This window comes from Trematomus bernacchii, unplaced genomic scaffold (genome assembly GCF_902827165.1).
Source record: "Trematomus bernacchii unplaced genomic scaffold, fTreBer1.1, whole genome shotgun sequence".
Lineage (NCBI taxonomy): Eukaryota > Metazoa > Chordata > Actinopteri > Perciformes > Nototheniidae > Trematomus > Trematomus bernacchii.
The window spans coordinates 11,039,602-11,067,590 of record NW_022988043.1 but is presented as its reverse complement, the minus strand read 5'-3'; the positions used below and the strand labels follow the sequence as shown (position 1 = coordinate 11,067,590).

At 40.3% G+C, this 27,989-nt stretch overlaps 2 protein-coding genes across 4 annotated transcripts; one reads left to right on the top strand and one right to left on the bottom strand.

The window, feature by feature from the left end:
* Positions 1 to 399: 399 nt before the first annotated feature.
* pi4kab (phosphatidylinositol 4-kinase, catalytic, alpha b) lies at positions 400 to 27,979 on the bottom strand. 3 transcript variants are annotated; one of them, XM_034117587.1, is made up of 55 exons: positions 27,756 to 27,979; positions 26,679 to 26,795; positions 26,039 to 26,132; positions 25,699 to 25,787; positions 25,539 to 25,611; positions 25,184 to 25,446; positions 25,025 to 25,091; positions 24,135 to 24,280; positions 23,957 to 24,022; positions 23,762 to 23,858; positions 23,463 to 23,654; positions 23,245 to 23,345; positions 22,878 to 23,007; positions 22,136 to 22,265; positions 21,937 to 22,032; positions 21,636 to 21,819; positions 20,561 to 20,664; positions 20,156 to 20,324; positions 20,013 to 20,063; positions 16,282 to 16,390; positions 15,739 to 15,875; positions 15,498 to 15,631; positions 15,323 to 15,405; positions 15,164 to 15,234; positions 14,953 to 15,077; positions 14,791 to 14,872; positions 13,943 to 14,026; positions 13,562 to 13,651; positions 13,049 to 13,168; positions 12,325 to 12,339; positions 12,089 to 12,181; positions 11,369 to 11,525; positions 11,134 to 11,261; positions 10,862 to 11,020; positions 10,510 to 10,661; positions 10,099 to 10,206; positions 9,862 to 9,989; positions 9,603 to 9,761; positions 9,286 to 9,365; positions 8,950 to 9,149; positions 8,183 to 8,273; positions 7,102 to 7,269; positions 6,346 to 6,399; positions 6,117 to 6,237; positions 5,679 to 5,808; positions 4,549 to 4,692; positions 4,371 to 4,441; positions 4,172 to 4,278; positions 3,960 to 4,064; positions 3,746 to 3,871; positions 3,018 to 3,138; positions 1,916 to 2,075; positions 1,744 to 1,833; positions 1,550 to 1,633; positions 400 to 1,447 (listed from the first exon to the last, which is right to left on the bottom strand). In XM_034117587.1, the coding sequence occupies exons 1-55, from the start codon at positions 27,852 to 27,854 to the stop codon at positions 1,396 to 1,398; spliced, it is 6,306 nt and encodes a 2,101-aa protein (XP_033973478.1). In that variant the 5' UTR covers positions 27,855 to 27,979; the 3' UTR covers positions 400 to 1,395. The 3 variants fall into 3 exon arrangements, with proteins under 3 accessions (XP_033973478.1, XP_033973479.1, XP_033973480.1); XM_034117588.1 differs by having other exon boundaries at positions 22,136 to 22,259; XM_034117589.1 differs by lacking the exon at positions 12,325 to 12,339.
* Positions 16,690 to 19,620, top strand: serpind1 (serpin peptidase inhibitor, clade D (heparin cofactor), member 1). The gene is made up of 7 exons (XM_034117590.1): positions 16,690 to 16,763; positions 16,939 to 17,206; positions 17,525 to 18,168; positions 18,279 to 18,427; positions 18,541 to 18,665; positions 18,815 to 18,959; positions 19,073 to 19,620. Exons 2-7 carry the CDS (start codon positions 16,947 to 16,949, stop codon positions 19,262 to 19,264), a joined length of 1,515 nt encoding a protein of 504 aa, XP_033973481.1. The 5' UTR covers positions 16,690 to 16,763; positions 16,939 to 16,946; the 3' UTR covers positions 19,265 to 19,620.
* Positions 27,980 to 27,989: the final 10 nt, after the last annotated feature.

Here is a 27,989-nt window from a genome sequence, read left to right as displayed (position 1 = left end):
CTTATTACAATTATTTCAAAGGCAGCTTTAGGTTTGGATATTTTTCACAGTCAGCTTCATAATAATATGGCCCTCTAGGTTTCATTTCTAGTCCATCTTAAATAGAGAAGAAAAATCGCATACAAAGAGTCAGTAAAACACACCTTGTGATTAGTGCATATATAGAAAATAAAATAAATCAATGTGATCTCTGAAGTATTTTAGACATTACAATTGAATATTTGTTGAACAATGAAGCATTTAAATATATATATATATATATATTCTGATAATTTTATTGAATTAATCTGAAAACTTCTCGTGGCACGGACCCTATGTTGAGAATCAGTGCTTTAAGCTAACACGTGTAAAAGTGTCTTCAATATGGATGTGTTTCAGAATTGATATAACACCACCAGCTTAAAGTTAATAGATATTTAATTTATTTCATATCTTATGCAGTATCATTCAAAAGGCATGAAGATAGAAAAGGAGACATAAAATGGGCCATGAATATAAATATACAAAGAGGCAAAATCTTTACAGTCAGTAACATTACAGAAAGGCTTAAGCGTTCATATGGACATGGGGCACAGCACTTTGGATTACTAAGGAAACTTTCACCAGAGCCACATTGGACACAGGCTACATGGTAACTTCATGCAACTGCCCAACATTCAAGCTGTATTTTACCTTCATACACAAAAAATAAAATAAAAAATGCTTTATGTGCATTATATTCTCTCCCCCTTTGGCAAGGCTAAATATACAAAACTCAGCCGGAGCATTTCCCCCAACTCTTGAGCATAATTTCTCCTGAACTACAAATACGGAACCCTAAAAATAAAGACATGTGTAAGTCCTCTATATACAGTCGTCACTGGTAAATACAAGACAAGTACCATGCTACAGATCAAAGAACTGGGACTGGTCCATTAAAAAGAGAAGCACAGTAGTACAGTCAGTACGAGATGAAAGAACAGGCCACATTGGTCGGAACTGAAACCGGTCTACTTCAGCTACTTCAAGTATCCAATTACATTTCAAACCCCATCTAAAATCAACAGCTTTAAGAATCCACATTCACAACATTTAAAGTGTTTAGAATTGGCACAAACTCTGGTTAAGTATTTACTGAATGTGCAGAATAGCAAGAGCACAGAAGTCAAGATGCTAGTGCAATAATATAATAAAAATGAATAACAACATTTACAACGTAACATAATAAATAGAACCTATATAAAGAAAAATATGGTTTTGAGAAGAAACAAGAAGCAAACACAAAGGAGAACATCCTACAAACAGCAGAAACAATGAGCCACAGCCTTCAGTGTCAAAAACATTAACAAAGGCACATACGCAAACGCACGCACACCATGTACCAGCCAGTATATGCACATGCTGAGGCACAGACGCTTAGTATGGGATCTGGTTTTGGTAATACTGGAGCATATCGTAGGTTCTACTCCTGTAAGACATAGAAAAAGAGAAATCGGGCAAAAGTTAATAATGCATATTAAAATTAAATACAAATGATAAAACAAGAATCTGTTTTAGGTTGTGCGCTGACCTGTTGCTAAGGAAGCAATTCTGGATGACTTTGATGATGAAGGAAGCTGCGTCTTTCTCACTCATGCCAGGGTTGAATCGCTGCCTATATGTTGGGAAAAGAGAGTTTTAGTTACCACAGCAAATTACAATAAAACTGCTTAGCCATTATCACGTTAACACACACATGCCGACACATCCACACGCCTGACTCACTTGAGCAATTTGATGGTCTGTCCTCTGAAGCAGGGAAGGCCGGTGTCCAGCATTAGTGTTACTAAGGAGACCACTCCATCCATGTAGGGCCTGATTCACCAGAGAAACGTGTCTTAATGGTACATGTCAGCCGTCTTTATGGTGCAGTGGACACTTACTAAGCAATACTCACCTGACGGCCAAATATCCCCTCACACACATCTCCATGAACCATTTGAAGGGTGTCGCCTCCATCTTCCCTCCCATGATCATCACCATCTCATCGGTCAGTTTGATATCTGGCTCCCAGCCGAGGTTCCCACCAGGAGAGCTCTCAAAAATGAACCCAAAGTCTGAAAACACACAAACACAGGAATAAACACACTGACCGGATAGCTTAGGACTCGTCTTTACTGCTTTAGTATCATATTGTTGCAACAAGACAATGTCTGGCACTTTGAAATCAAATACAAACACTTCAAATGGTTGGTAAAGGCTGCAGTCAGAACGATGCAAAATAAAAGCTTGGGTTACAAAGAGTTATAATCCCATTATTGTCTCAGGTAGGGACTGACATTTTTAAAGTTTAAATTCACTTTGACAACCTTAATACAGCCAGTGGTACAAATCATTCCCCAAAAAGAGTTTTTAAAAGTGTTTAGGCATTGTCCTCCCTTCGATACAGCCACAGATTTCTAAGAGAGAAAGTACATTTTAAAAGTCAACTTGCTACATCTAGTGGAGACATTTTGTATTGCAACTGAGTACCCCTACACTCACCCCTTCCTTAACAAGCTTTGTGGAGAACTAAGGTGGTCTTTAGGTTATGTATAAACGTAAAGGGCCCTCTATAGAAACAGAGTATGGGTTGTCCATCGTGGCTACTGTGAAAATATGGCGGTGCAACATGGCCAACTCTGTGCAAGAGGACTAGCTCCCAATGTGTATAGGAAAGGCTTATTATAAGGTAACAAAACCAAAGCCATTCTTATTTTTGGGTGATTATATAAAAACAAAAACATAGTTATCATTTTATAACATTTCTGTAAATAGATTTCCTAAAAATCCTACACACTGGTCCCTAAATGTATTTTCAAGGTTGGTAATTCATGTAATTCAGTGATAGGGATTTATATAGATGTTTACGTAACTAATTAATAAGCTGGTTTGAAGAGAAGATACACTGATACTGAACCATTTGTCTGACTTGGATTGGACAATATTGAGTCTGGTACAGCTCAAAGTTCACATCAGATCCACACATGCTTATCAACTTCAAGGGCACACAAACGCACCGATGTGGATCAGGTGGCCCTGGCTGTCCAGCATGATGTTGCCGTTGTGTCTGTCTTTTATCTGCAGCAGGAAGAGCAGCAAACTGTAAGCTGCCATGCTGCGGATGAAGTTGTACCGTGCCTGAGAAGAGAGAGCGAGCATTAGTTTATACTATCAGGGTTCATACACTTTTTCACCAATGATTTTCAATGACTTTTCCATGACTTCTCCATGACCTTTACCTAATTTTCCATGACCAAAAAAATTACTCTTTCTCAGCGGTACCACTGAAAATGGTTTATTTTAACATGGAACAGGAAAATAAGGTCTGCATATGAAACATGTTGTGCCTATCTCAAACAAATCAAATAGCAGGCTTACTAGTTTCTACACGCTAAAGCAACTAAAATCTCTCACCAGCAAAACACCTCGTCAGTTAAATGCCATTTTACGTTTCATTACTATACGATACAGTATTTATTATCATTATAGTATTACTATTTTGTCGATTAGATAAAATATAAATTATATTTGATGCAACTTTAGTTACATTTCCATGACTTTTCCAAAACTTTGGGAAAAATATTGTTTTCCATAACTTTTCCAGGGCCTGGAATTAGCATTTTGAATTTCCATGACTTTTCCAGGTTTTTAATGACCGTAAGAACTCTGTACTATTAATACATACAATTTAAAGTTGTAGAAATCTGACCTATGACTGTAAAAGGTTGGGAGATGTGCCCTTTACCTTCTGGAACGCCAGTGTGGATTCGTCTCCATACTGGTTCCTGAAGTAGTCGTACATGCCAAAGTCTGTCTGTCGGCCCAGCTGGTCACGTGACTTGCAGTCCGGGATGCACTCGATCACTCCGCACTACGGTGGAACATCAGAAACAGGAATGAGGTCACTGCTGTCAGGAAGTAATATTGAGGAATGTAGGAAAGGTTTTATATGAACCTACTCCAGGGGCTGTGGCCACGACCCTATAAGGAAACACATAGAGATCCAGGCCCACCAGCTGGAAGATGTTCTTGAACAGGCTGATGATCTGAAGAGCCAGCATGTCCTGTTAACACAGAAAGGACCACATGTTGAAGAAATCAAAGGACGATTATAAAATGGATGTGACACAGCAGTGTGGTAAGGGAAAGGAGAGAAGTGTCAAACTGAGACCTGTCTGCAGTCGTCTCCCACTTTAAAGATGGCCGCCTGCCAGCTTATTCTCTTGGCCTCCTCTTCACTCTTCGCCTCATCTACTGAATCTGAGCGACACTGCATACCTGAGGGGAAAATGTCAAGACACGCTGTTTGTCTGCGCACAACATTCAAGAAATAAGATATAATCTTTATGTTGGTTAAACATCGTCAGTACCTTCTTTTTCCAGCTCACTGACTCCACACCTCCTAACTTTGAACTTGGCCAGGTAAGGAGCTTTGGCAGCACTAAAGAAAGAGTCAGAGCAACAAGAAGAGTTTAGTGAAGCTTTCATATTTATTTGTGATTTCTGGTTATTGTTTGACCATTAAAAAACGATGGTTTTGAAGCCCACCTCTGCATGGGGGTCCCAGAATTGTAGTCTATATCCAGAACGATGGCCTCTGGGTTACTGGGAAGATAACAGCCAGGTTGGACTTGGATCTGGGCCATGGATTCCAGGCAGGCCTTCTTCCTCTCCTCGCCTTTGGGGAAAGGTCTGACGAAGACAAACACATCAACTTGAACACCTTCAGGACTCACTTCACGGAGAGTAGCATGCATGGGTATCTCAGTGAATGACTTCAGACCACAAGTGACAGCCGGGCTCTGCTGTTATTCACAGAGGGGAGTCACTGGGGTGGAGAGAATAGAGTGTTAGCAAAGGGACAACGTAAGTTCCTCCCCAGGGTTGCTGCAATTAGTGCCGTAATGAGGGCTGATGGGAGGTGTGTCTGCCTCAAGTGGGTGAGCAAAACACTCTCTGTAAGAGCCAGCAATAATGGGACCTGCCAGAAAAGTTCCCGACCGGTGCATAATCGAAGAGACGTTACAGCCAAATAAATGAACAACAAAGGGATTTAGAGAGCAGAACACAGGTGGAGAAATGAACAACACGTATGGGCTTAGGGGATCACTTGTTATCACTTCATAAACACCTTGCAGATCGCCTAGAGGGTTCAGTCTCAAAGAAAAATAAACTTTGGTTCTACTTTGAGGCCTTTAGCAAATAACAGCGTCCTAGTGGCTTCAAATATGTTTCTATTTTCTCCCAGTCAGATTATAAAATGGATTATAAATCTGATCATACTGTATTGTTGCTCGACACGGCATGGATTCAATTGAAGATACAAGTTAGATATAGCGAGGTAGAGCTAAAACACATCTAATGACAATAATGAGATCAAGCAACATTTTGGCAATGAATAAATCAAGGTTATGTTGGGGAAAACCTTATTAATTGACAATAGACAGTAATGTAAAATGTTTTTCACCAATACACTCAAGTATTCAATCCATTAAGAAACAATCAAATAAATACGGTTGGATTAAATATAGAAAAATAATCACGAAGAATAGCTGCATTGTACAGTCTGCACCAACCAGTTTGCTTCTATGGAAAGTGCTATGCTGATAAAATGACCTAAAACAGGATTATAAAGCACAATATGCTCTATTTAGCCAAACAAAAAGATGTGTTCATACTTGATAATGGCTGACACATTGATGATCTTGTTGAAGAAGTCAAACTCTCTCTGGTAGAAGTCTTTGGCTGGGCCAGACAGAGAGCCTGTGATCTCTTCCACCATCTGCTCCAGGAGCTCGCCTATGTCAGCTGCAGGGAGAGACAGGTCAATGTGATTTACATTTATACATTCACCTGTTATATATAGCAGTGAAGTTAGTTTAAGATTGCATATTAGAAAGATAGTCCTTCAGAAGCATCGTCTTCCTCAGTTTCATTGACTATCTATAGTCAGAGGACAGTTAGCTCACATCCGATTCTCGCTCTTAACCACAGGGATTTAACCTGAGGACCATCAATAAATTACCGTTCGAATGACATAAAACCAATGTTATATTAAAAGTTTTGGAGTCACATGATATGCACATTCAAAGAAGTAGTATAGGTAAATATCTCACGGTCTTTCTGGTTTCCTTCATCGTCCAGGAATATGTTGGTCTTCATATTCCAGATGAACTGGTGGGCGAGAAGCTGAGACTTCTGAGCGGCCCACAGGATGTACTCTCGCACATAACCCATCTACATGATGGTGTAACAGGAGAGAAAGACAGGGAAAGATCTGATCATTTAGAGATCTGAAGATAACCAACATTCAAGAGCACTTGCTTAGTCAGAAAATATATTTACCTTGTCGTAACGAAGAGCTTGGACAATTTGAGGAATGTAAAACAATATGGCATCCTAAAGAAATGGTGGAGAAAAAATGTTACCAACAGGGGAAAAAAAGGGCTACCATAAACATTTCATGGTTGTTAGTGAAACACTAGGTCCCCAAAAAATAATAGGGGCATCCCTGGAGCTTATAATAAGTTATAATATCAAGGACAGTGAATACTCTGTTAAATTTTACTGAAAAATGATCAGCATCAAAATGTACCTAACATATCAGAAGTGAACTACTCATCATGGAAAATGTATCATATCAGAAATATAGATTATATAATTATGATGTATTATTATGATGTATGTGTACATTACTTTAATATTGCAGCTAATGAAAGAAAAGCTTATTTTAATAACTCTGCATACAGCGTGGTTACTTGTGTACTGACTCTTTACCTAACCTATATTAATACATCATCATTTATATTTGACTAAACATTTCATCATTAATCTGGGTCTACAATATAACCAGTAACTAAGGTTGTAAAAATGTTTGTAAAAAAAAGAAATTCACTTGAAATGTGGAGGAAGTAGCTAAAGATAGTACTTAAGTACATGTTACTTTCCAACACTGCCATAAGTTATATTAATTACAATCATAGACACCTGAAAACTATGGTCATGAGGGTGTTTAATAGTTTATGCTACTTCAGAAAATAATTGGTAGGTTCATTGCAACAGAGATGATAATATCTGTATGTGAATGTGAGCCGTACTTACAGGAGGAAAGGAGCGGAGAACTTTGACCCCGTACTGGGCGGTCAGAGGGTGAGGAGGGTACATGGAGGAGAAATAGGACAGTCCAGTTGGGGGGTCTGCGGGGGCCCAGCACAGGATATGACTCAGCTCTGGGGAATCAGCATCAATCGTGTGCCACGTCACCAGGAACTTAAGAGGGGGGAAAAAAAGACAACAAGGTTAAACTGTTATGGTCGGCATGCATTACAGGATCCATATCAACATATCAGATTTGACAGCAATCAGATGCGAGGTTATGAACCTGAGCCTGCCGGTGTGCTAACAAGCCTCCAGAGGAAACTGTGTTTATTAGTCACGTAAATGACTGAAACTAACAACTGTGAGATGTCAAGGAGGATCATCTGTTAAATGATGGTGGCCTTTGGGGAAGGACATGCTCTGCCTCCCTTTCTCCTTCCTCTGACAGGTACGAGGCTCATTAAGAGTTCAGTCGGCTAGAAGTAAATAAAGAGGACTATAGGAAGCTGGAGGGAGAAGATGACTTCAACAACACCGACCTCTCAAGTGACTCAATATGGTAGCTTGAAGGCAACAGCTTTTTTCTTCCATTTAACTTTTGTTTTAACTTTCAACTTCAAAAGTTGAAATACAAATAACCTAAAAAGTCACATGAGATCATAAAGCCTCTTTAAAGTCAAAGAGATTCAACAGCAGTCAATAACACCACCCTTACAATTCCTGTCTATTTGGATAATGGTGTTTGAGTCTATGGCTATGGTTTGAATGAATTATGATTGTAATTGCTCAATATAATGAGGCCCAAAAGAGCACTTTAACCAAGACATAAACAATTTGAAGGAAGTGCAGAAAACATATTGAAAAAATATATGAGAACAGACCAGAAACAGATTAAGAACTTCATGGTGGTGTGACATATTTTGTATATTTTCAAGGTACTTGAACGTTGAAACCCATTGTCGGTTATAGAACTTAAACAAACTCTGTGTCTGTTTGTCGTTGTCCAACTCCTTTTTTTGTGATTTGCACAAAACTACTTCAGAATAAAAGCACTGTGTTTGTGTTGGCGGGCGGAGGAACTCACCTTGACTGCTTCAGGAACATCACACACAGCAGCCGGATCCATTCGCACAAGGCGAGTCACCTCAGAGACAATCGCCTCTGTGTTTTTAAACCTGAAAAACAAATACAAAACATTATAGCTGCATGCCAAATGAAGGATTTTATGGGTTTAGATAAATTGCACTAGGTGTCTCATTTACTTTTATGTTTGACCAAGCCATATCCTGCTCATAGAGTAGCCACATTCATATTTTTCATTTTCAGCCATCTATTGGTGAAAATAATTATTCATATTAGATGCAGAATAAGATGAACTATTTGTGTTCTTCTTTGGTTTGTTAGTTAAACGGTACAAACACAACTCTTAAAATGTTAACTCAACAACAGATTCACTCTTGTTTTGGAACGAGCTGTGTCCGCTTGGGGTTTCGCCTCTTTATATTTGCCGTTGGGTTTGCCATTTTCCATATTTAGGATATTTTCATATAGCTAAGACTGGGCTAAATTAATGGTGAGTGAGATTATATCACAGTTGTGAATTATTTGTTACCTTTGTCATGTTGAAGACTTTCTTATTAAAATAATTCTCACTGCAATAGTAAGCAACAATGTGCATAAAGGTATACAGTTTCACTTTTAAAGCTTTTCAAACTTTCAACATTGTTAATGCTCAAATTATGAATTATTGAATATTTTCAGATGTTCAAATGTGTCAGACAAAGTCTAGGGCACCTTCAGTTTGACATTAATGAACATTGGGTATACATTGCATTTCAGTTTTCTGTGTACCTGGCAGGCAGCTGCAGGGCGAGGTATGGGGCTATGCTCCAGGCCAGGTTAATGTTGTCCTTCCACTGTTTCTCCGTCAGACTGATGTATTTGGACCTCCAATTATTAATGCTGGTCTCCACCGACTGTTCAGTGGCAATGGCAAGCTCCGGAGTGGATAACGGGTTGTACCATATAGTCAGGCGTTCAATCTCGCTGGCCTGAAAAGAGACATACAGGGATTGGGACTCAAAATCATAATCAGTAAATAAAGATTAAGTGCAGTGACAGGATAGTTTTATTTTCTCAAATACCACATACTTATAGAATATATAATGATTATGAACATGTAAATACCAGTAAAGCCAATAACAGGGTCCGGCGTTTCATGTAGTACTTATGCAGCTGGATTCCTCTGCTGCTTTTTTTGGACAGTCCTGAAACAGTACAGAAACAATTCATCAGCAATACATTCTGACAGTGGGAATATTTTATAAATGAAGACCTATTTGTATATACAAAGAAGCATATGGAGGTTGAGTTTCCATGTGACCATGTTAGCTTTATGAACCTCTCAATATATTGCATTGGAAAAAAAGAGTGAGTAAAAAGTCAATGGAGCATTGAAGTGACGTTGGATTCAGAGGGTTAGGGTTAACATCCAGATGTTTTACCGGATTTCTTGGATATGGTGGACATCCCGGAGGACAGAGGGTAGGTATTGATCCATCCCTGAGCCACCTGCTGCCTCTGGCCCATAGCTGCATCCAGACTGCTCCGGCTTTCGGCCCCTGCCACCACCGACAGGCTGTTCACAGACATGTCTTGGGGATCTACACAAAGGAAAAGGAAATCCACATATAAAGTGAGAATTCTGGGGCTGTGTAAAAATTCCAATTTAGGTCTGATTACTGAAAGACTAGTCTTCTGAACCTTGGGGAACCAGCTGGTTGGCCGCCAGATATTTCTTGTCAGACTGCAGGCTGGCGTAGAACTTGATCATTATACTGATGTCTTCTCTCAGCCTCTTATCCGTCTGGGTGGGAAATTTGGGAGTGACGCTACACAAAGACAAAGTTGGCAAACACGAGAGAGATAAAGGTTTAAATCATACTGAAATTGAGTTTTCTGTTTTTCTAAAAAAACAAATAAGAAAAAAAGAAATTCCACCTGAAGTAGTCAAAAGCCGTAGAATAGATCTTCTCTCGAAGAACATTTCTGATGGTGGCATTTGTCACAACATCAGCATGAAGAAGAGTCAGACCCAGAGTCAGCAGTCTAAAAAAGCAAAAGGTATGACACAATATTATAGGATTTGGTATTTTTGCCCCTGAACATCATACTGTTATATATGCTGTAGGGTCAGTTTTGATGGCAGGATAAACATACTGGTATCATTCAAAACTAGAAAAACCTAATGAATCAAGTGGTACCATGTAATGCCTTATTGGTGAGAAAGAGGCCAAATAACCCTACAAAGTAGGGCGAAATGTTAGCAAGGGTAAAACCGTTGCCTCCATAATCCCATGGCAGCAACAAGGGATTTAATGAATTTGCTGAAGTAATAATGGGCCAAGGTACCTGAATCTTGGTCCAATGGCAGCAACATGTCGGTTCAGACTGCTTTTGGGTCCTCCGACGCTCAGACTCAGAGATCTCTGCAAAATGGCGGTGAAAATCTCCACCTGGTCAGCACTGCTGTACTTGGCTATCTCAAACCTCTGCACCAGAAACTGGAGGGAGAGCAGAGAGAAGAAATAAAGAGGTGGTCGATTCCAACACTAAAAATAATTAGCTCAACTTCAATTCATGAAAAAGACATCAAATGATAGAACCTTTTGCATCACCTGTGCATTTTTATTTACATTAAATAACATGATCTCAAAAATAGAAAACATACAAAAGGCATAGTTTATGTCTGCCTGTCACTGACCTCAATCCAGAGGAAGTGAGGGATGATGTCAGGTTCACAGGGGGCAGGTTGACTCTCCTCTGATACAGCCAGAGGGCCGGCCTCTACCTTAGCCACCGAAAACAAACCCATCTTCAACTCTACGGACATTTGCCAAGCTCCAGCCATCTCACGCATGAACTAGATAAAAAAGTAGATAGGAATAGAAGAACATTCATTGAATCCATCTTAAACAAAAATACATGTCAATTAGAAGAAATGCTTGACTTTTAAAAAGTGGAAAATATACATACTGGCACTTCCACTCCATTGTGTGCAGCCAGGAGCCATTCCCAGCAGGCGATAGCAGTTTCCATGCCGTGCTCTGTAAACATCTTCAGAGGGGACCAACACAGATGGTGCAGGAGCTGAGGGTTGCAGTCTGAAAGAGAAAATATAGAAACTGAACATGATGAATTGTAACAAAGAAAAGCAGTACTTTTGCTGAAAAGCGTTGAATACAAAATGAAATGCGGCAGAGCTGCTCACTCTTGGTAGTAATGAGCAGAGCGGCCATCTTGAACATGGACTGGGTGAAGGCCTCTGGGTCTTTCCTGTCCAGAGCACTGGTCATCTGAAGGATTATCAGCTTGTTGAGGTCTGACTGGCTGTGAGTCGCCTCTGAGAACTGGATCATACCAGCCACCTACACAGATCATAAAACAGACCGGTTTGAATCATACTACATGCCAAGGAAAGTCTTAATTTTGAAATATTAAAAAGGGTCAAAAATAAATTTGTTTCCTCTTATCTGCAGTGCTATTTATCATTCTAGTTCGTTTTGGTTTTGGTATGACGAGTGTTGGAGATATAGCTTGTAAAGATGTCTCAAATCAAATCCAACTAGATGGCACTCGGCTTACTGAGCCTAAAGGGCCAAATAAATACATTTGACCAAATTAGTAGGTGCACGCTTCCCTCTGAGTGGAAATACAGTTGCCGGGTGTAGTTCAATACAACAAAAATTGTTCTTACATGAGTAACAGGTTCATGATGAAGAAAATGCTGTAGAATTGTTGTGTATTTTTTTGCAATTTGATCAACACAAGCAGAGTGCCATCTAGCTCTAGTATATTGGAAAGAGTGCAGACATCTCTATGGACGATATTTACTCACACAAAACAATCTAGATTGAAAGATAGCAGTAAAGATCAGAGGAAAAATATGTATTTTCCAATTTTGGAGTGAACTGTCCCTTTAGAACTTCACCTCTCCTGTGTAGCGGTTGCGCAGGTTGAGGGACGCCATGAAGTTGGAGTAGTCCTTCTTCACACATGCTGGTCTCTCTGTCAGCTGGGTGGTCTGATGACAAACACAGTTAGGGGCCACATAGGGCCACACAGTCCCAAGCTAGCAAAGTAGAAACGTAGCTGTACCCTAACACTTGCTATACTGAAGGTATCGTGCCTGAGCCCTGACTCTCTGCATTTAGAGTTCAGACCAACCTGAGGAAAAGCAGCCTATGGTTGGCCACATGGTGGAGGACAGCACCAGCATAACCAGTTAGCCAAATGGGCCACCAGCCAACCAACCCACCAGTCCATTGCAGGTGAGTAACCAGGCAACCAGCAAATCCGCAAACCAGCCAAGCAACCAGGTAGGTAGTTCGGAGCAGTTTAATAAAGACAAAATAAAACAAATGAAGCAAATGAAAAGACACATATAGCAGAATTCAAGCCCAAGAACATAAAGGCAATGTATAGCAAGCAAAAATAATGTCATACAGACTAGTAAGCATGCACACATGGACAAACGATGCTGAAAGCAACTAAACAATTAGACTCCCAATGTTTAAAAGCCTATGCAATATAGAAAACACATATATGTGTAAAACAGATACAAGGCGTTTCTGTTCAGTATTAATAAAACTGCAAAGGCTTTGACAAAGTAAATAAATAGCACATTTTTTAACTGAAAAAGCCATGTTGGATAATGTTAGTAAGCAACACATCAAAAAGCCTGTAGGGCCAAAGGTAGGAACCTGAAGCATCCTCAATGTTCTGAACAATGTTTGACTGTACTTCAAAATCTTTGGTACGGCTGTAAAATCAGAAATGGTGCTGTGTTTATTTGATTATCACCATTAATGTTGTTGGAATAACACCCCCTTTATGCAAGGTGAGGGATTGAGTGTAAGCTACAAGATGCCGTTATGTGTGTGAGACTCACGCCCAGTGTGGTACTCTGTCTGTTGTAGCCTGCGAAGTGAAGGATGCTCTCCGTGGCCATGGCCAGGCCGGTGTGCTGGGACAGTCCTGACACCCAGTTCTGATGCTTGTTCAAGTATTCCTGCACAGCACAAAAAGGGAGTAAACAGGAAATACTTAGAGATGCAGAATAGTAGGGACATTGACACAAATTCCATTAAAGATATACAATGAACTGTTTCCTTCAAAAAACGAATTCAAGTTATTTTAGGTATTCTGTATTACTTCTATAAGTAATTAAACTGAAGTAGCATTGCTTAAATTACAAACAAAACCAAAGTCAGAAGTGAAGTTAAGACTTATGGTATCTTAACTTTCATTAAGATCATCACTGACTTTTTTAGATTGACTTACTGTATAGACACTTCTGTTTTGTTTGACTAAATTAAAAGTAGCTACAATTCCCATATCTGCTGATTTTTCTGACCTCAAAGACAAGATCTCCACTCTGAGGAATAAAGGAGAAGGAACTCACCTGTAGGTGGGACTTGGTGACTGAAGGGGCCCATTTCATTGCCTCTTTCAGGATCTCACCACAGCGGGCAGCAAAGTCCTTCACTATGCTCTGCAAGGAGAAAAATAAACCATAATTGTGTTCATAAATTCAGAGAGGGGTTTTTGGAGAATCAAATTTCAAATAAATCTTAATTAGGCAGACTCTTCTTTCATAATTATAATAAGCTCAGTTAGTCATATAAGTGATGTAACATGGACACAACACATTTAATTAAACGCAAATGAAGTTGATGAACATATGAAACAATCCAGAGTGAGAAGTAAGAGACCACTACTGTCTTTAAAACTGATACTCTGCTGTCCTCTAGTGGTCATCAGTGTAATACCAGTCTAAACTCACCTCTCGGGCCTCGTAGGTGTCAGGAACAGTGATCCTGTACGGAGTGTCTGGGATGTCATAGTAAGGCGGATCCTTGTGGATATCCTAAATAAACAGAAAAGAGGAAAATATTCACCAAAGTGGATGAAGTTCTTAATAGTTCAGTGTAGAAATACTCTGTTCCAATTAAAAGTCATGCTTTCAAAAATGTATATATACACTCATAAAAGTACAAACTATAAGGATCCTAAAACATACTTAAAGTGGACCTATCATGCTATATTTGAATAATATAGTGTAGGGCCATACCTATATAAGGCATATTTATACTTTTTTCTTTTCAAATACCAAACAGATCATGCATTTTAGCCATGCCTCATTTCGCTCAATTTGCATTTTTTTAGCTCTGTTTTTGCAAGGGCTGATTCTGTGAGAACAGCACCACCTACATGCCTGGCATATGTACTACAGCGTCTCCAGCGCTTTCGAACGGCAATGGCCGTGGCTGTCTCCTCCTGATTGGTGGAGTTGGCCCAATAGCCGTAGCGCCACTGTCCTGACGTCAGGACAGTGTTCAAATCTGGATCAGTTTTTATCAAATCCGTTGCAGCCCCTTTTTTAGAGATTTGGGTATGGAGGAAAATAGAGAGGGTTGTGTTTTCTGACACTTGGTGAGTTCCCTGGAACACCGGGGACACATATTCATGTATAAAATACGTACAAAAGTGCATTTTGCATGATAGGTCCCCTTTAAATGTACAAAAAGTCAAAGTAGTCATTCTGCAAAACAAGACATTTCAGAATAATTTATATTGTATTATAATTGATTAGTTACTGGCAACCACTAAATATTCCACACCAGTACTCACAGCACTTAGTGACAGCGAGAGAGTCTGCAAGATGTCCAACATGGTCTTCAACACACGACCACTCCAAAGCAGATGGGGGAATCTGGTAGAGATAAAGCACATAATAAATATGATTGAAACTGTATAAACCATGATGGAGGCCAAACTTTCATCAACACTTACGTCTCAGCCAAACCAGAAAGGTATTTGTCCGCGACTCTGCGGATCCTCTTGTGGGTGTGGTTGAAGTTGATCAATAAGAATTGGGCATGTCGCTCCAATTCCTCCTCATGCCCTTTGGTCTTGGGCTAATAACATGATAAGAATGCATTAATTGTAATTCAATGATACCAAAATATTAAACATAAGGGTCGATGAAATTCAATTGAACTACCTTCTCAGCCATCATCAGGAGAAAGACATCAAACACCTTATCGCCAACACAAATGATGCACTGCATCATGCCTGAGAAGAGAAAAAAGGCATTGGAGAAAATGACTTAGACGGCAAGAGGGGAAAGAACAGCCGAGATGGACGGTTATTAAGCGCTTACCAGATTTGTCTTTCTGGATGGCCTTGTCTTCAAAGTATCGAAACATGACCTGGAACCTGTCAGGATCATTGGATCGCAACATCCTGAAAAATAAATATTACAAAGTTTCATGATTTGACTTAAATGATTAAAACACTTAAATGTTTACCAGACACACGAGTGTAAAGGAGCTGACCTCATGTATTCTAGTCTGTAGACTGACAACAGGTATGTGGACATGGCAAAGTCTAGCTTGTTAATGAGGGCAGAGACTTCAGGATGCGGGTCGAGAAGATTGCTGATGGTCGATCGCAGTTCGCTCAACTCAGCCTGGTGGACAGAGATGGAGATTTAAACATTAATCCTGTTGTAACTGGATTCCAAAGTATTTTTGAACTACCTCACTACAAAAAAAGTCTGGATTTTGAACCCTGTACCGGCGTGACTGTATCATTCTTCAGGGCAGAGTTGTATTGCAGTTCGGAGCGAAGAGGTTCTCCACTGGGGAAGGTGAGAAGAGGAGACGTAGTGGCAATCTCACACACACCTTCATACCACTCCTCTGGCCAAAGCCCTGAAAAAACAAGTATATATCCAGTCATACATCCACATACTTCAACATCCAGAAATACAGGGAGTCAGTGGACTGCAGTAGCTGATAATACACTCTTCAGTATGTTTTTGGTTGTATTTGGGTTTTTTGGTTGTACTTAGGTTGATACATCTGTCAACATCCGTCCAAATCTTCCCATTTGGCATAATATACATTTCCAAAATGTTATTTAAGGTGTTTCATCACATCTGCACAGCTGAGTTACAAAACATCCACATTAAACAGGGAAGGATTTGGGAAGCTATGGACTCAGTGAACAAACTCAGGGTACTTCTGGAAGTGTTCCTCTCCCCCTGATTTCAGGTGCCATCTGCACATGTGCAGAACCTTCTACTAAACACGTTTGCAACTAAAATTAATTGCTCACCTGATCCTTCCACAGCAAAACCCATGACCACCGAGTACAACCAGAAGTCCCTGAAGAGCTTCTGGAGCCTGGGCTTGGCCTCTTTGATTGGTGGAAGTCGTCTGGTCAACTGTGAGTACGAATATAATGTAGATTAAAAAATGCATTACTCGAACTAACGCACTTTGTTAAAAAATTCCTTCAAATACATACATTAGCTTAAATATTTTTCGATATGCTGCTCATTGTATTAAATAAAGATATACAAATAACATATAAATCAACAACTGCATAAAACTCCTACCAGACTACTAGCCCTTCACCAGTGAATTAGTATTGATTGTATTAGCTGATTTTAGACAGTCACAGCACTTTTTGCTCTGTTTGATTTGGTCTATTTGTTCAGGAGAAGCCCACATCAAAGTTCAGTTCTGTATTCAATTCGTTGCTCTTAGTCCCACAAACAGAAGCAACAGAGCACTTCCCAGCAGTACACAGTAAAGGTAAGAGGTTTACAGAAATAAACTGCTTTTATGGTAGTTTTAACCTAAAACCTTTGATACATCTTTGATAACTTTGATCCTACAGAGTTATTTAAACGGATATTTATCTAAATCTTCTAAATGTTGATCAGATTATTAATTAGGCCAAACTAAATGTCTATTCCTTCTGCCTCAGACTTCAGCATGTGGGTCATCTCAGTCCTCTCTGTGGCCTGCCTGCTGGTCAGTCCGTCCCATGCTGAGATCAAAGAGCTCAGCTCTCACTTCGCTGACCCTGAACAGGTCCCCAGAGGCTTTGAGTCTGGGGGGGCAGTGGATATTGAGGACATCCCCTTGGAGTTCCACAAAGAAAACACTGTCACTAATGACCTAATTTTTGATGATTTTGAGGATGAAGATTATATTGATTTTGATACGATCCTGGCAGCGGGTGATGACTATACGTGAGTACTAACACTTGAGGTGTAAAGAAATGAAGTGAAAAAATGCATTTTGTAGGCCTGACAGAGACAACTCTTATTATTAACTTGTAAATTGTCTGTTTTATACTTGATGATATTTTTCTGTCGTCATTGCTGTAAATATGTATATGTATGAAAGTGTATATAAACTTTTGAATTGTGTAGAATAAAATGTTCAACCATAACAAAATGATCAGTGACCTTTAAAGCAGCTACTGTATAATTCAAAGGTCTTTTAAAACAAATATAGAGTGATTCTATCAGTGAATTTATGGATTACGAGTTTATTTTATGTTTCAGTGAAGGGGATGAGATAGATGAGATCGCCACCCCCGCCCCGGACATCGACATCTTTGCCGAACCCTCCGACCCAAAGATCCGCCGGGCCAGACTCCTGCGGCTGTTCCACGGTCGCTCTCGCCTCCAACGCCTCAACATTGTTAACGCACATTTCGGTTTCAACCTCTATAGAAGTCTTCGTAATGACGTCAACCAGACCGACAACATCCTGCTCGCCCCTGCTGGTATCTCTGTTGCCATGGGGATGATGTCTTTAGGAGCAGGACCGGGAACCCAGGATCAGATCTACAAAGCTTTGGGATTCGCAGAGTTTGTCAATGCTAGCCATCACTACGACAACACAACAGTGCACAAGCTGTTCAGGAAGCTGACGCACAGGCTCTTCAGGAGGAACTTTGGCTACACGCTACGCTCCGTGAACGATGTCTACGTAAAGAAGGATGTCGCGGTGAAAGATAGTTTCCGCACAGAGACAAAGGCTTATTATTTTGCAGAGCCGCAGTCAGTGGATTTCAGGGACCAGGCCTTCCTGAAGAAGGCCAATCACCGCATCCAAAAGCTGACCAAAGGGCTGATCAAGGAAGGGCTCAAGAGTGTGGACCCAAACATGGTGCTGATGCTGCTCAACTACCTGTACTTCAAAGGTGAGTCAACTGTCCATTAACTTCTTTAAGAGGCAAACATAACATTTGTCTGGTTTCTTTGGTTATTCGTATCACAAAGTAAACGTATGACTATTTGTTTGTATAATCAGGTACATGGGAACAGAAATTCCCCAAAGAAATGACTCACTATCGCAACTTCCGAGTTAACGAAAAGACAAACGTTCGCGTGCCAATGATGACCAACAAGGGGAACTATCTTGCTGCTTCCGACCATGAACTAGAGTGCGACATCCTACAGGTGGGTGGCCTCACACTAAAAAAAATGTTTTACTTGGTGTTCGAATAGTGGACATTTCTTGATAAAAACGCTACTGTGCAGCATGACAATGATGTAAACGTTCTTCTTCTCAGCTCCCCTACACAGGGCAAATCAGCATGCTCATTGCCTTGCCTACGAAGATCACTGGCATGAGGACTTTGGAGCAGGAGATCTCTCCCACAGTTGTCGAAAAGTGGATCAAAAACATGACAAACAGGTCAGCAGCATTCTCCCGAACCGGATAGCTAAGAAAGCACACAGTTCTTCTTTTTAGTTTAACGCTCTGGTGAAAATGCTGAAAATGTTTAGACCTAGCGGACATTTAAAAACTAAACCATGAGGAAACTTGTTTATGCCTTCCTCCAGGACTCGAGAGGTGGTGTTACCTCGTTTTAAACTGGAGCAGAACTATGACTTGATTCCCAATTTGAAGGAGATGGGCCTCACTGACTTGTTCCAGGAGAGTGGAGATTTCTCTGGAATGACCTCTGAAAATATTTCCATGAACTGGGTGAGTAAGACCTAATCTTTCATGAGGCACACATCAAAATAAAATGTTGATGTTGTTGTGGGCAATACAAACTCTTTCCAAAAATAATGGAAGTTTCCTGGTCTCCCCCCCAGCTGAAGCACCAGGGAACCATCACTGTGAACGAAGAGGGGACTGAGGCTGCTGCTCTGACCCAGGTGGGCTTCATGCCCCTCTCCTCTCAGATCCGCTTCATTGTGGACCGTCCCTTCCTCTTCCTGATCTACGAACATCGCACAGACTGCCTTGTGTTCATGGGTCGGGTCGTCAACCCTTCACAGAACTAAACTTTACCCAAAAGTATAATATATAAATGGCTAAAATATACCAGACAAAGTCAATGTTTGGTCAGAACACCCATCCTAAACACTATGATATATACAACCCTATAATAGCTGGGGTTTTGTTTAATAATTACTTCTATTAGTTTGGCACATGTAACATCAAGTCGTGTTGTGATCCTGTTGGAGTGACTCAACGGGTATTTGTTTTCTCTCTGTTAATGTTTTATCTTGTCCAATGAGGCAAGAGGAGAAATGTGCTAAAAAAGAGATGACATTGTATGACTGTCATTACCCTAATGCCGAACTGTAATAATTGCAGAAAGACAAAATAAAAAAACAATAAAGGGGTAATAAACTAATATATAAATGTACTAGATAGGTATGTCTATGAAAATAAGAGTGTTAACGAAAAAAGGAGTATTTTTTTCTATATACATAAAAATATATATTTAATACAATAGCAATTTCGTATAACTTACCTCATTTAATGACTGGTTAATAGTAAGAAAGCATAGTTCTAATAACCTCCGGCAGTGAACTCGTGACACAGATATTTGTACAGGAGCTAACAGGGTAAATATTTGTCGATAGAGGTAATTGCTCACTAAACAATTGGATTCGCCTGAAGCTCTCGCATACTGTAGATGATTTAACTGTGCTCTGGGTGGGTATTGCAACACAAATTCTTGTTTTAAATGAATGGAAATTGTCTCCAAAGGTGCAGCAGTTTTTATAGAAATCACGCACTTACCACAGCAATCACTGGAATGAGGACTCCCAGATTTCCAGCACTACTTGATGCCTGAGGGAGACAAAGAGGGATTAGCAATCTACCAACATTGCTGCTATCAACTTCCTGTTGTGTTTAGACGTTAGATGTATTTAGGCACTTACTTTCATCGCTGGCCCCTTGTCTGAGGCCCTCTCACTGGCTCTCTTTCCTTCCAGGCCTAGTTGAACAAACAGCTCTAAAAGGTTCACCATCAGCTCATCCACCAGCTGCTCCCCCTGCAGGTTGGCTGCGATGTTGGCCAGAGCATTGATCACTGCCAGAGAGCAGTGCCTTGTGGGCAAAACACAGGATAGATGAGGGGACAGTTTAACAAAGTAAATGTAGACACAAACCAAATGATATTGTTCTATATCAAATGTGCTCTAAAGATTATAGCAGAACACATGATGTAACAGAAATGTAGGAGAATATGCTCTTATAATCTACTTCAATTAAGTAGCAGTGGCAAAGATGAACAAAGCTGGAACAGCTGGTAGATCTGTGAACAGGGTAAAGCAGATGCTGACCTGTAGCCGTGGTCTCTGTAGTCTTTGGTAGAGGAGTAGACCACTGAGCTGGCCTTCACACTGATCTGCTGGAACAGGTTCCACCCCTCCTGGTAGATGTATTGCTAAAGGACAGACCAACAGACATTAGAGTAAAACTGTGCAGGCAAGACATTGAAAGAAAATGTGTTTGTTAGCTTATAAAAACATTTTTAAATCCAATAATTTTAGGGATCCTCCAAAACTGACTCAAATAACTGGATTGGAATCGATGACAATGGGGCTGATTTAAAACGATGTTCTTATTTTACAAGTAGTATATGATATACTGAAATTGTTATGTCTTGCTTTGAATATTCTTACCAGGTAGCTGGTGTACAATTGAACATTTGAAAAATAAATAAAAACTCAAGAAATGTATATCAATGTATTTGTTACATTATAATAATACAAAGTAAGGAAAGCAATGTTTAAGTCAAGCCATGTTGTTTTACACAAAAAATAATGATCCCAGTCAAGTCCACACAGTGAGGCATACAGCTTAACAATGAAACACTGTATACATTATATACATATACATTATATGTATTGGCTGATTCCCAGAGTCCAGATATAAATATCACGACTGAAGAGGTTGGATCGGTCTGTTGGCTACCAAATTATTAGCAAGTGTAGGCATTCTGAAAGTTGCCAGTATCTGCTGCATGAAGTCAGCCCCTTTTCCAGTCCTTTGTTAACTGTTGTCTATTGCACTTTGGGTACTCCGCTGTCAACCCCCCCCCATAACAGAACACTGGAACCTATTATTAATGCACAATGCACTGAGCAAGGAAACAGCAGCCGTCAGATTCCTAGTAATTGTGGCATGCCAGCTTCTCTGGGTTAAGAAACAAGGGTAGCATTGGTTCTTTTAGGCAACTGTAATTAACATGTCAATCTCACACAAATAACTGCATTTCCCCTCCAACTATAACAGGGGTTTACACATTTAAATATTTCCATGTTGGTTACATTTTGCCCTTTTCAGCCAAAACACATTCAATAATGGAGGCAAAATTCTCAAGAAATGTGTCATTAATTGTATCTTTGAACTCACATTTCCTGTAATGACCATGCAGCCCAGCTGGTCGATGATGAGTACATCCAGCTGGGATGGAGGCTGGCATAACTTCTGTTGAAGGATTTGTAGGATGTGCTCCATGACTTTCGGAGTGTCTCTCAGAGCCACTGCAATGTGACCCAGTGCTCGAATAGTGTGATCTGGGATCAAATGGGCATCCCTGGCAGAAAGACAAGTTTTATTTTTACAGCAGCTGTGGTGTCAAGGATTTCAAAATCTCCACTGATATAAAAGGCACAATGGAGCTATTTTTATTTCAACCAATGGTGTTGCTCACTTGTCGTTCTCCTGTGAGATGTACAGTCGGTTAGACAAACTAGCCAGAAAAGCCTCCACTATCACATTATCCATGGTCAGGCCAGCTTTCAGACATCTTAGAGAAGAAATGGAACAGGGATTAAAAAGATGAGCAATTTGTGTAAATAAACACACCATCAAATGGTATTTTATTATCATAGCGAGTGTTTGTGTCTGACCTGCATATGTTGTCAATGGAAATGTCTCTGAGCTGCTCGTACATTGACGGCTGATCTTTCCTGTTCGACAGCAGGTTGAAGGTAGACTGAAAGTGCTCATTGGTCACATTTATCCTGATATCTCCTGTGGCTTCAAAAGTAAGAACAACACAAAGCCAGAAACATCAACAAAAAGAGCATTAAAACAAGCTATTTGGAACCTTTTACGATTTAAAACATTGCATAAAACATGAACCTGCACAGAAAATAAAAAGGCTAATTGTAGTAACAAACTGGGCATGACATATTTAATAATCTAACAAATGAGCAACTACTTGATGATAAAGCAGCAGACTGTGAACATCCTGGAATGCATTTCCGGTTGTCTGTAATTATAGCAGCTCATCAATGAACTCTCTGTTAAGATCAATAGTAGATGAGGGCTGAATGTACAATGACGCTGTTATTGACATAGATGTGTCACAGTGTCATCAGCTACAGCACTTTAGTCCTGTTCACTTTTGGCTCTGATCATGTGTGCTGTATTAAGGATTAGGAGGTTTATGCTGGCTATATCTTCGATACATTCAATTTTTTAAGAAGGTAAATGTTATTTAAATGGTGAAATCTACATGCTGTTGAAAGGTAATTATCAAATTCCAAAACTACAGCCGCTGTGTAGCCACTAGCCAGTTAGGCTTACTCCTTTGAGTTTCAAACAGGAGTGACTGGTTTACCCCAAATAGCAAATAAATATCTGTACCTGTGTTGTACTGACTGTGATACTTATAGAGCTTTATAAGAACAGGGGATGGAACCACCAGGAAATCCCTGAGAGTGGTTGTGGCAGAGTGAGCAACTACTGGAAACCTCTCACACAGACGACCCAGACCCTAAAACAGAGGGAGAGGCAAGCAGAGAAAATAAAAATGAATACTCAAAAAAGAAAAGAAAACATACGATATGCAAGACAAGTCTGTGTCAGTTTCATACCAGGCAATCGTGTGATTTAGCCCACTTATTCACCAGGATAACGGATATGAAATGTTTTCTTTTCTTTTAGTCAAGTAACTTTGGAAACAAAAAAGATGAACTAGTATCTATCTGTAACAGTTAACGTCTTTTTATACCTGTAGGCAACAGATGAGCAGTGGCATGTGAGCGATGATGACTTTACTGGATGTTTTCGACTGCAGCTTCTCTGATAGTTTGGTGCACAGATTCTCAGCGCCTTGATAAAAAAAGGAACCAGGAAAGACAATGGATGTAACCAGGATAAATAAACACAATCCAGTATCTGATCATGACATCTGAACACAATGCTAGGCTCAGGCTCTGCTACAATTACCTTGCTCATCTTTGACTGCCCACACCATGAGGTCTACGCAGGCAGCGTTGGCTTGGCAACGGAGCTTGAGGGGGCTCTGTTCCACCGTCACGCCGACCGCGTCATGGAGCACCCGCTGCAGCTCCGACTGACTGCTGCTGAACTGTTCCAGTACAAAGTCATGCACCTGCCGTACGAATGCTGGCTGCAGGTCTGAGAAACATGAAGAGAAATGTAGGTCCCCATTTGATAAGCCACAGTAAACAGCCTGATCCTGACTGTGTGTCTCGAGAACAAATAAGCTATTTATGATGCTTTACCTTTCATGTAGTATAGTGTGTCCCGCAGCATTTTGAACACACACACATAGAGAGTGTCACTGAAGGTTTTGTAATAGAGGTTGATTCCAGGATTAGACTTAACAACAAACAGAAAAGAAAATTACATAAGATTATTTAACTGGCAGCAATTTAACTTTAAAAATCAGCATTTACAATGTTTGTTAAAATAGTTACCTCTGTAACTTCAGTCATAGTGTCGTTGAGAGCATTCAAAAACGAGTCAGAAACAAACTTCTTCACCTGTAAATTGACAACATACACAACAACAGATAAAGATGCGATATTCTGTATGTATACCAGATGAGAGACAACAGCTGCAGTATCTTGGTAAACGGGGAGTGGGCTACTGTACCATTGCCAGGAGCTGTCGGAGCAGTTCAATGGGCACCTCCACCTCACTTTCAGCTCCCATGTAGAGAGGAGATACTGAGAAACTGGAGCTTACTGTTGAGAAATAGACGTCAGGGTCTACTGTGCTGCTTTCTGGGAGGTAAGGACCTGAAATGGAAGAGCCCACAGTAAAAACAATCCTGAAGGCATAATATGTTTTAGCAAGGAATTCAAATTAGGGTATACACTAGGGCTGCACCATATATCGTGTCGTGACAATAATCGCGATATTCACATCGCAGGACTTATTTTTTTTTTAGGACTTGCGATATTAAGTAGGCAAATTAACTCAAACACGTCATGTTACAATTATTTTGCTGCTTGCTACAAAAGGAAAACTTGCGCGGCTCTCATGTCAGGGGTACTTGAGTGAGTGACATGCAGGCTCTGCATGCACAGCAAACCACCAATCACAATCAAATGGACCCGGTGATTAAAGGCAGTTCGGCGCTGCTAACCGAGCTAGCTCAGCTTGTTGCTCTGATAACTTAAGATCCAGACGTCCGTGACTAAAATCCTTCATCCGGTTAAATATAGTTTAAAAAATACCAATTGTATAGCATTAAAGTTCAAGAAAGGATGGTTTGCGGGGAAAAAACTGTCTTTTCTTCAATTCCTGTATGTTTTCATATCGCAATATATATATCGCAGGGGGGAAGAAATCGCAATGTCAGTTTTTTCCAATATCGTGCAGCCCTAGTATACACAAGTACAGATAAGCAATTTGCAAGTACCTCGTTGTTACATAGTGTGTATTGCTCACAATAATAAGCCACGGTTAGTTGACAAAAATCTAGGTTTACATTGGCAAACACAATCTTTAAAAAGCAGCTCTTATTTTTTGGCTTTTACCTTCAAAGTAATGGGGGCCAGGGGTTGTAGGAGAGCAGGGTGAGTGGCCTCCTGAATCTTTACAGGCCTATGAGACAGCACATAATAGGACATTTCTTTAAACACTAAATGACAATCACAAAGTCATCAAAAGTGAATTTGTGTCCTTCAAACACACACCAGTGCTGACGGATCGAGGGTGGTCCCTGTGCATCTGCGCAAAGTGTCATTCTGGTACACTGTAAGCAGTGAGGATGGCATGATAGAGCGAAAATCATTGAAGGATCTGCGCCGCACTCCCTCAGTTTCCTCTGCGACGCAGGGGGCCTGAGGCGAATCTTTGGGGAACAGCTTGGACAACAAGGATTCTTCTGTGTAGCTGTAGCGGCCAAATGCCCGAGTCATGCCGAGCAGGCCTGGGACAATATATCTGCACAAATAGACTGGAGAAAAAAGAGAGCATTATGTTTTGAAGGACATTTGTAATGGCATTGTGTGTAAGTGTGTGTGTGCGTGTGTGTGCGTGTGTGTGTACCTTTGTCGTGGTTATCAGGTGTTTGGCACATGTCCTGCAATGACTGCATGACCTCCATTAAAGTGTTCAGGATCTGAAGGGGAAACAATAACTTAGCACTTCACTGCAATGCGGCCTAACCTTAAAATGAGTTATTATTATCAGCAATTTTTAGGCTGACCTCTTGTCGAGACTCTGGGTCCCTCTGAGCCACATCTGCCAAAAGAGTCACTAGACAGAAGCTGAAGTTTTCTGCAACCGGCAGAAATTCTGAAGAGCAGAGAACAACAGAATCACAAATCATTCTGTTAGATGTCACCTACTGTATGTGTGCAGCAAGATATTGCAATTTATAAAGACATTGGATGTAAATCCTATCTAATGATGTCTTTAGCTAGTACTGGACATTTGGCAGAATAATTACACATATTACATTACAATACATTATAGGTTCAATGATAGATTAAGTTTATAGAAGCTATGTAAAACAAAAGGCCCGACTACAAGAGGATTGTACTCACCCTTTCCTTTCTTTCCCGAGCTCTCTTCGATCCATTGGACCCGTGGTAGCCCTCTCAGTAGGCTCAGCAAGTAGGAAACAAGTATGTCTTTGTGCTGCCAGAGTGAAGCAGAACATTACACACCACAAACCACTGCACTTGTTGGCACAGAGCAGCACTTTAAATAGCACTGATAAATCAAAAATACTGTATATGGAGCCTTGTTAAGTCTGACTACAACCAGATCTGAGTGAAAGAAAATGTCAAATAACACTCTAATGTCGAAAAGTGAACTTACCATCTCTATCTAATGAGATGGCAGTAAAGTGTGATGAGGTTAGAGGCTTACATGGGCAGCGCATGTCTAATCGCCAGTTTAATCCGATTATGGAAATAAGCTTATTATGGTGATATAGGTGTAGTCCTGCTGAGAGACTGAGAAAGCAGAGTCATACAACTAAAATGAAACTAATTATTTCTAGATATAACAGGTTATGGCATCGATTTGTAATAAACTATGGATAACTTTTGGACTTTAAACCATAAGATCGATTTGTTGTCAAGACAGTCTAACGATTACATTTTAGGTGATGTTGATATCCACTCTCTGTGTTAAAAAAAGCTCAACAACATCACAATCTTTTCGCTGATCACCACCCACCTGTAAGCCAGATTCCACCAGAAACACAGCCAACGCAATAACAGCATCTCTGCGACGCACATCTAGAGTGAACACACCACGGACTTCCACAGGACACATGCATTGTAGCTTCTGGACCTGAAAGAGCAAAACGAATTATAATCTTGATAAGACTTAAAATAAATCAAAAGTAATTGTCAGGTAGAGCAGTGTTGAATTTGAGGATATGTTTGAGAGTGACTGCATGTTCTAAAATAAAGTTTGGATTTTTGCAAAAAAAATATAACAGGAATATCAGGAAACTGCACCACTGATTTTGCACATTACAAAACATTTACGTACACTGGTCTTGGCTTACATAGAGAACATACCATTCTTTCTTTATTATTTGTATATTGTTTTCTAGTGTCTATTTTGCTTCTACCTTATCAGTCTACTTTCCTCCAGGGGATAAAGTTGAAAGTTTAGGCTACAATAAATAACGTTTAGACTACTGTATGTTACTATCAAGGTGGTAACCATAAGCTACTATGTATCTGCTTACTATATCAATATGTATGCTGTTCATATTTCACATAGAGGGAATTTAAAAAATGTAATTTAGTGCAAGAGAGTCACTTCACTATGCCTAAATATCGGCCATTGTCAAACCCAGCTCTTTTTCACAAATATTTCTGTATTGAAATAAAACCGTTCCATATTGACCTGACCATCCATGCAACAGGTTGGCATCTATGGTATGGTATGACGTGTTAACAGGCGCCCTGTGAGCTTTCTTTAGCAACCTGTTTGACTGCAGTGCTGATCTAGCCTGACTGCTCTGTCTGATGCAGCAGCCGCGCCACACAAGCAGCGACGCCACTTTCTTCTGCCTTCATCTTTTCTTCTTTTTATATGGAAAAACATCTACCAGGATTCAGAACTACATGAGTACACACCTGTCAAATAAGCTTGACTGTCACGACTATGATCAAAATAAACCGCCGCCTGTGCGGAAGCTGAGCTGCACCCAAAACACACTGTTGCTCAACGCCTCTCTCTCTAACGTTCATTTTAACAAATGTTTTTTTTGGCTAACTGGATTTTCTCCTTCCTCACCTTTTCAACCGGTGCAGGACGTTGGGCAGCCAAAGAACGGGCAAGCGACAGGACTGTGTTGAAGTAAAACCCTCTCGTACCGCCTCCCATTACAGACATGTTTACCCATACATCCAGCGAGGGATATCCAGCGATGAGGAAACGGGCGACCAGCGGCAGCTACAGAGCCGCAGTACGGCAACTCAGCACGGACAATCTAAACGAGAGCATGCTGATACAATTTATTTCACAAAA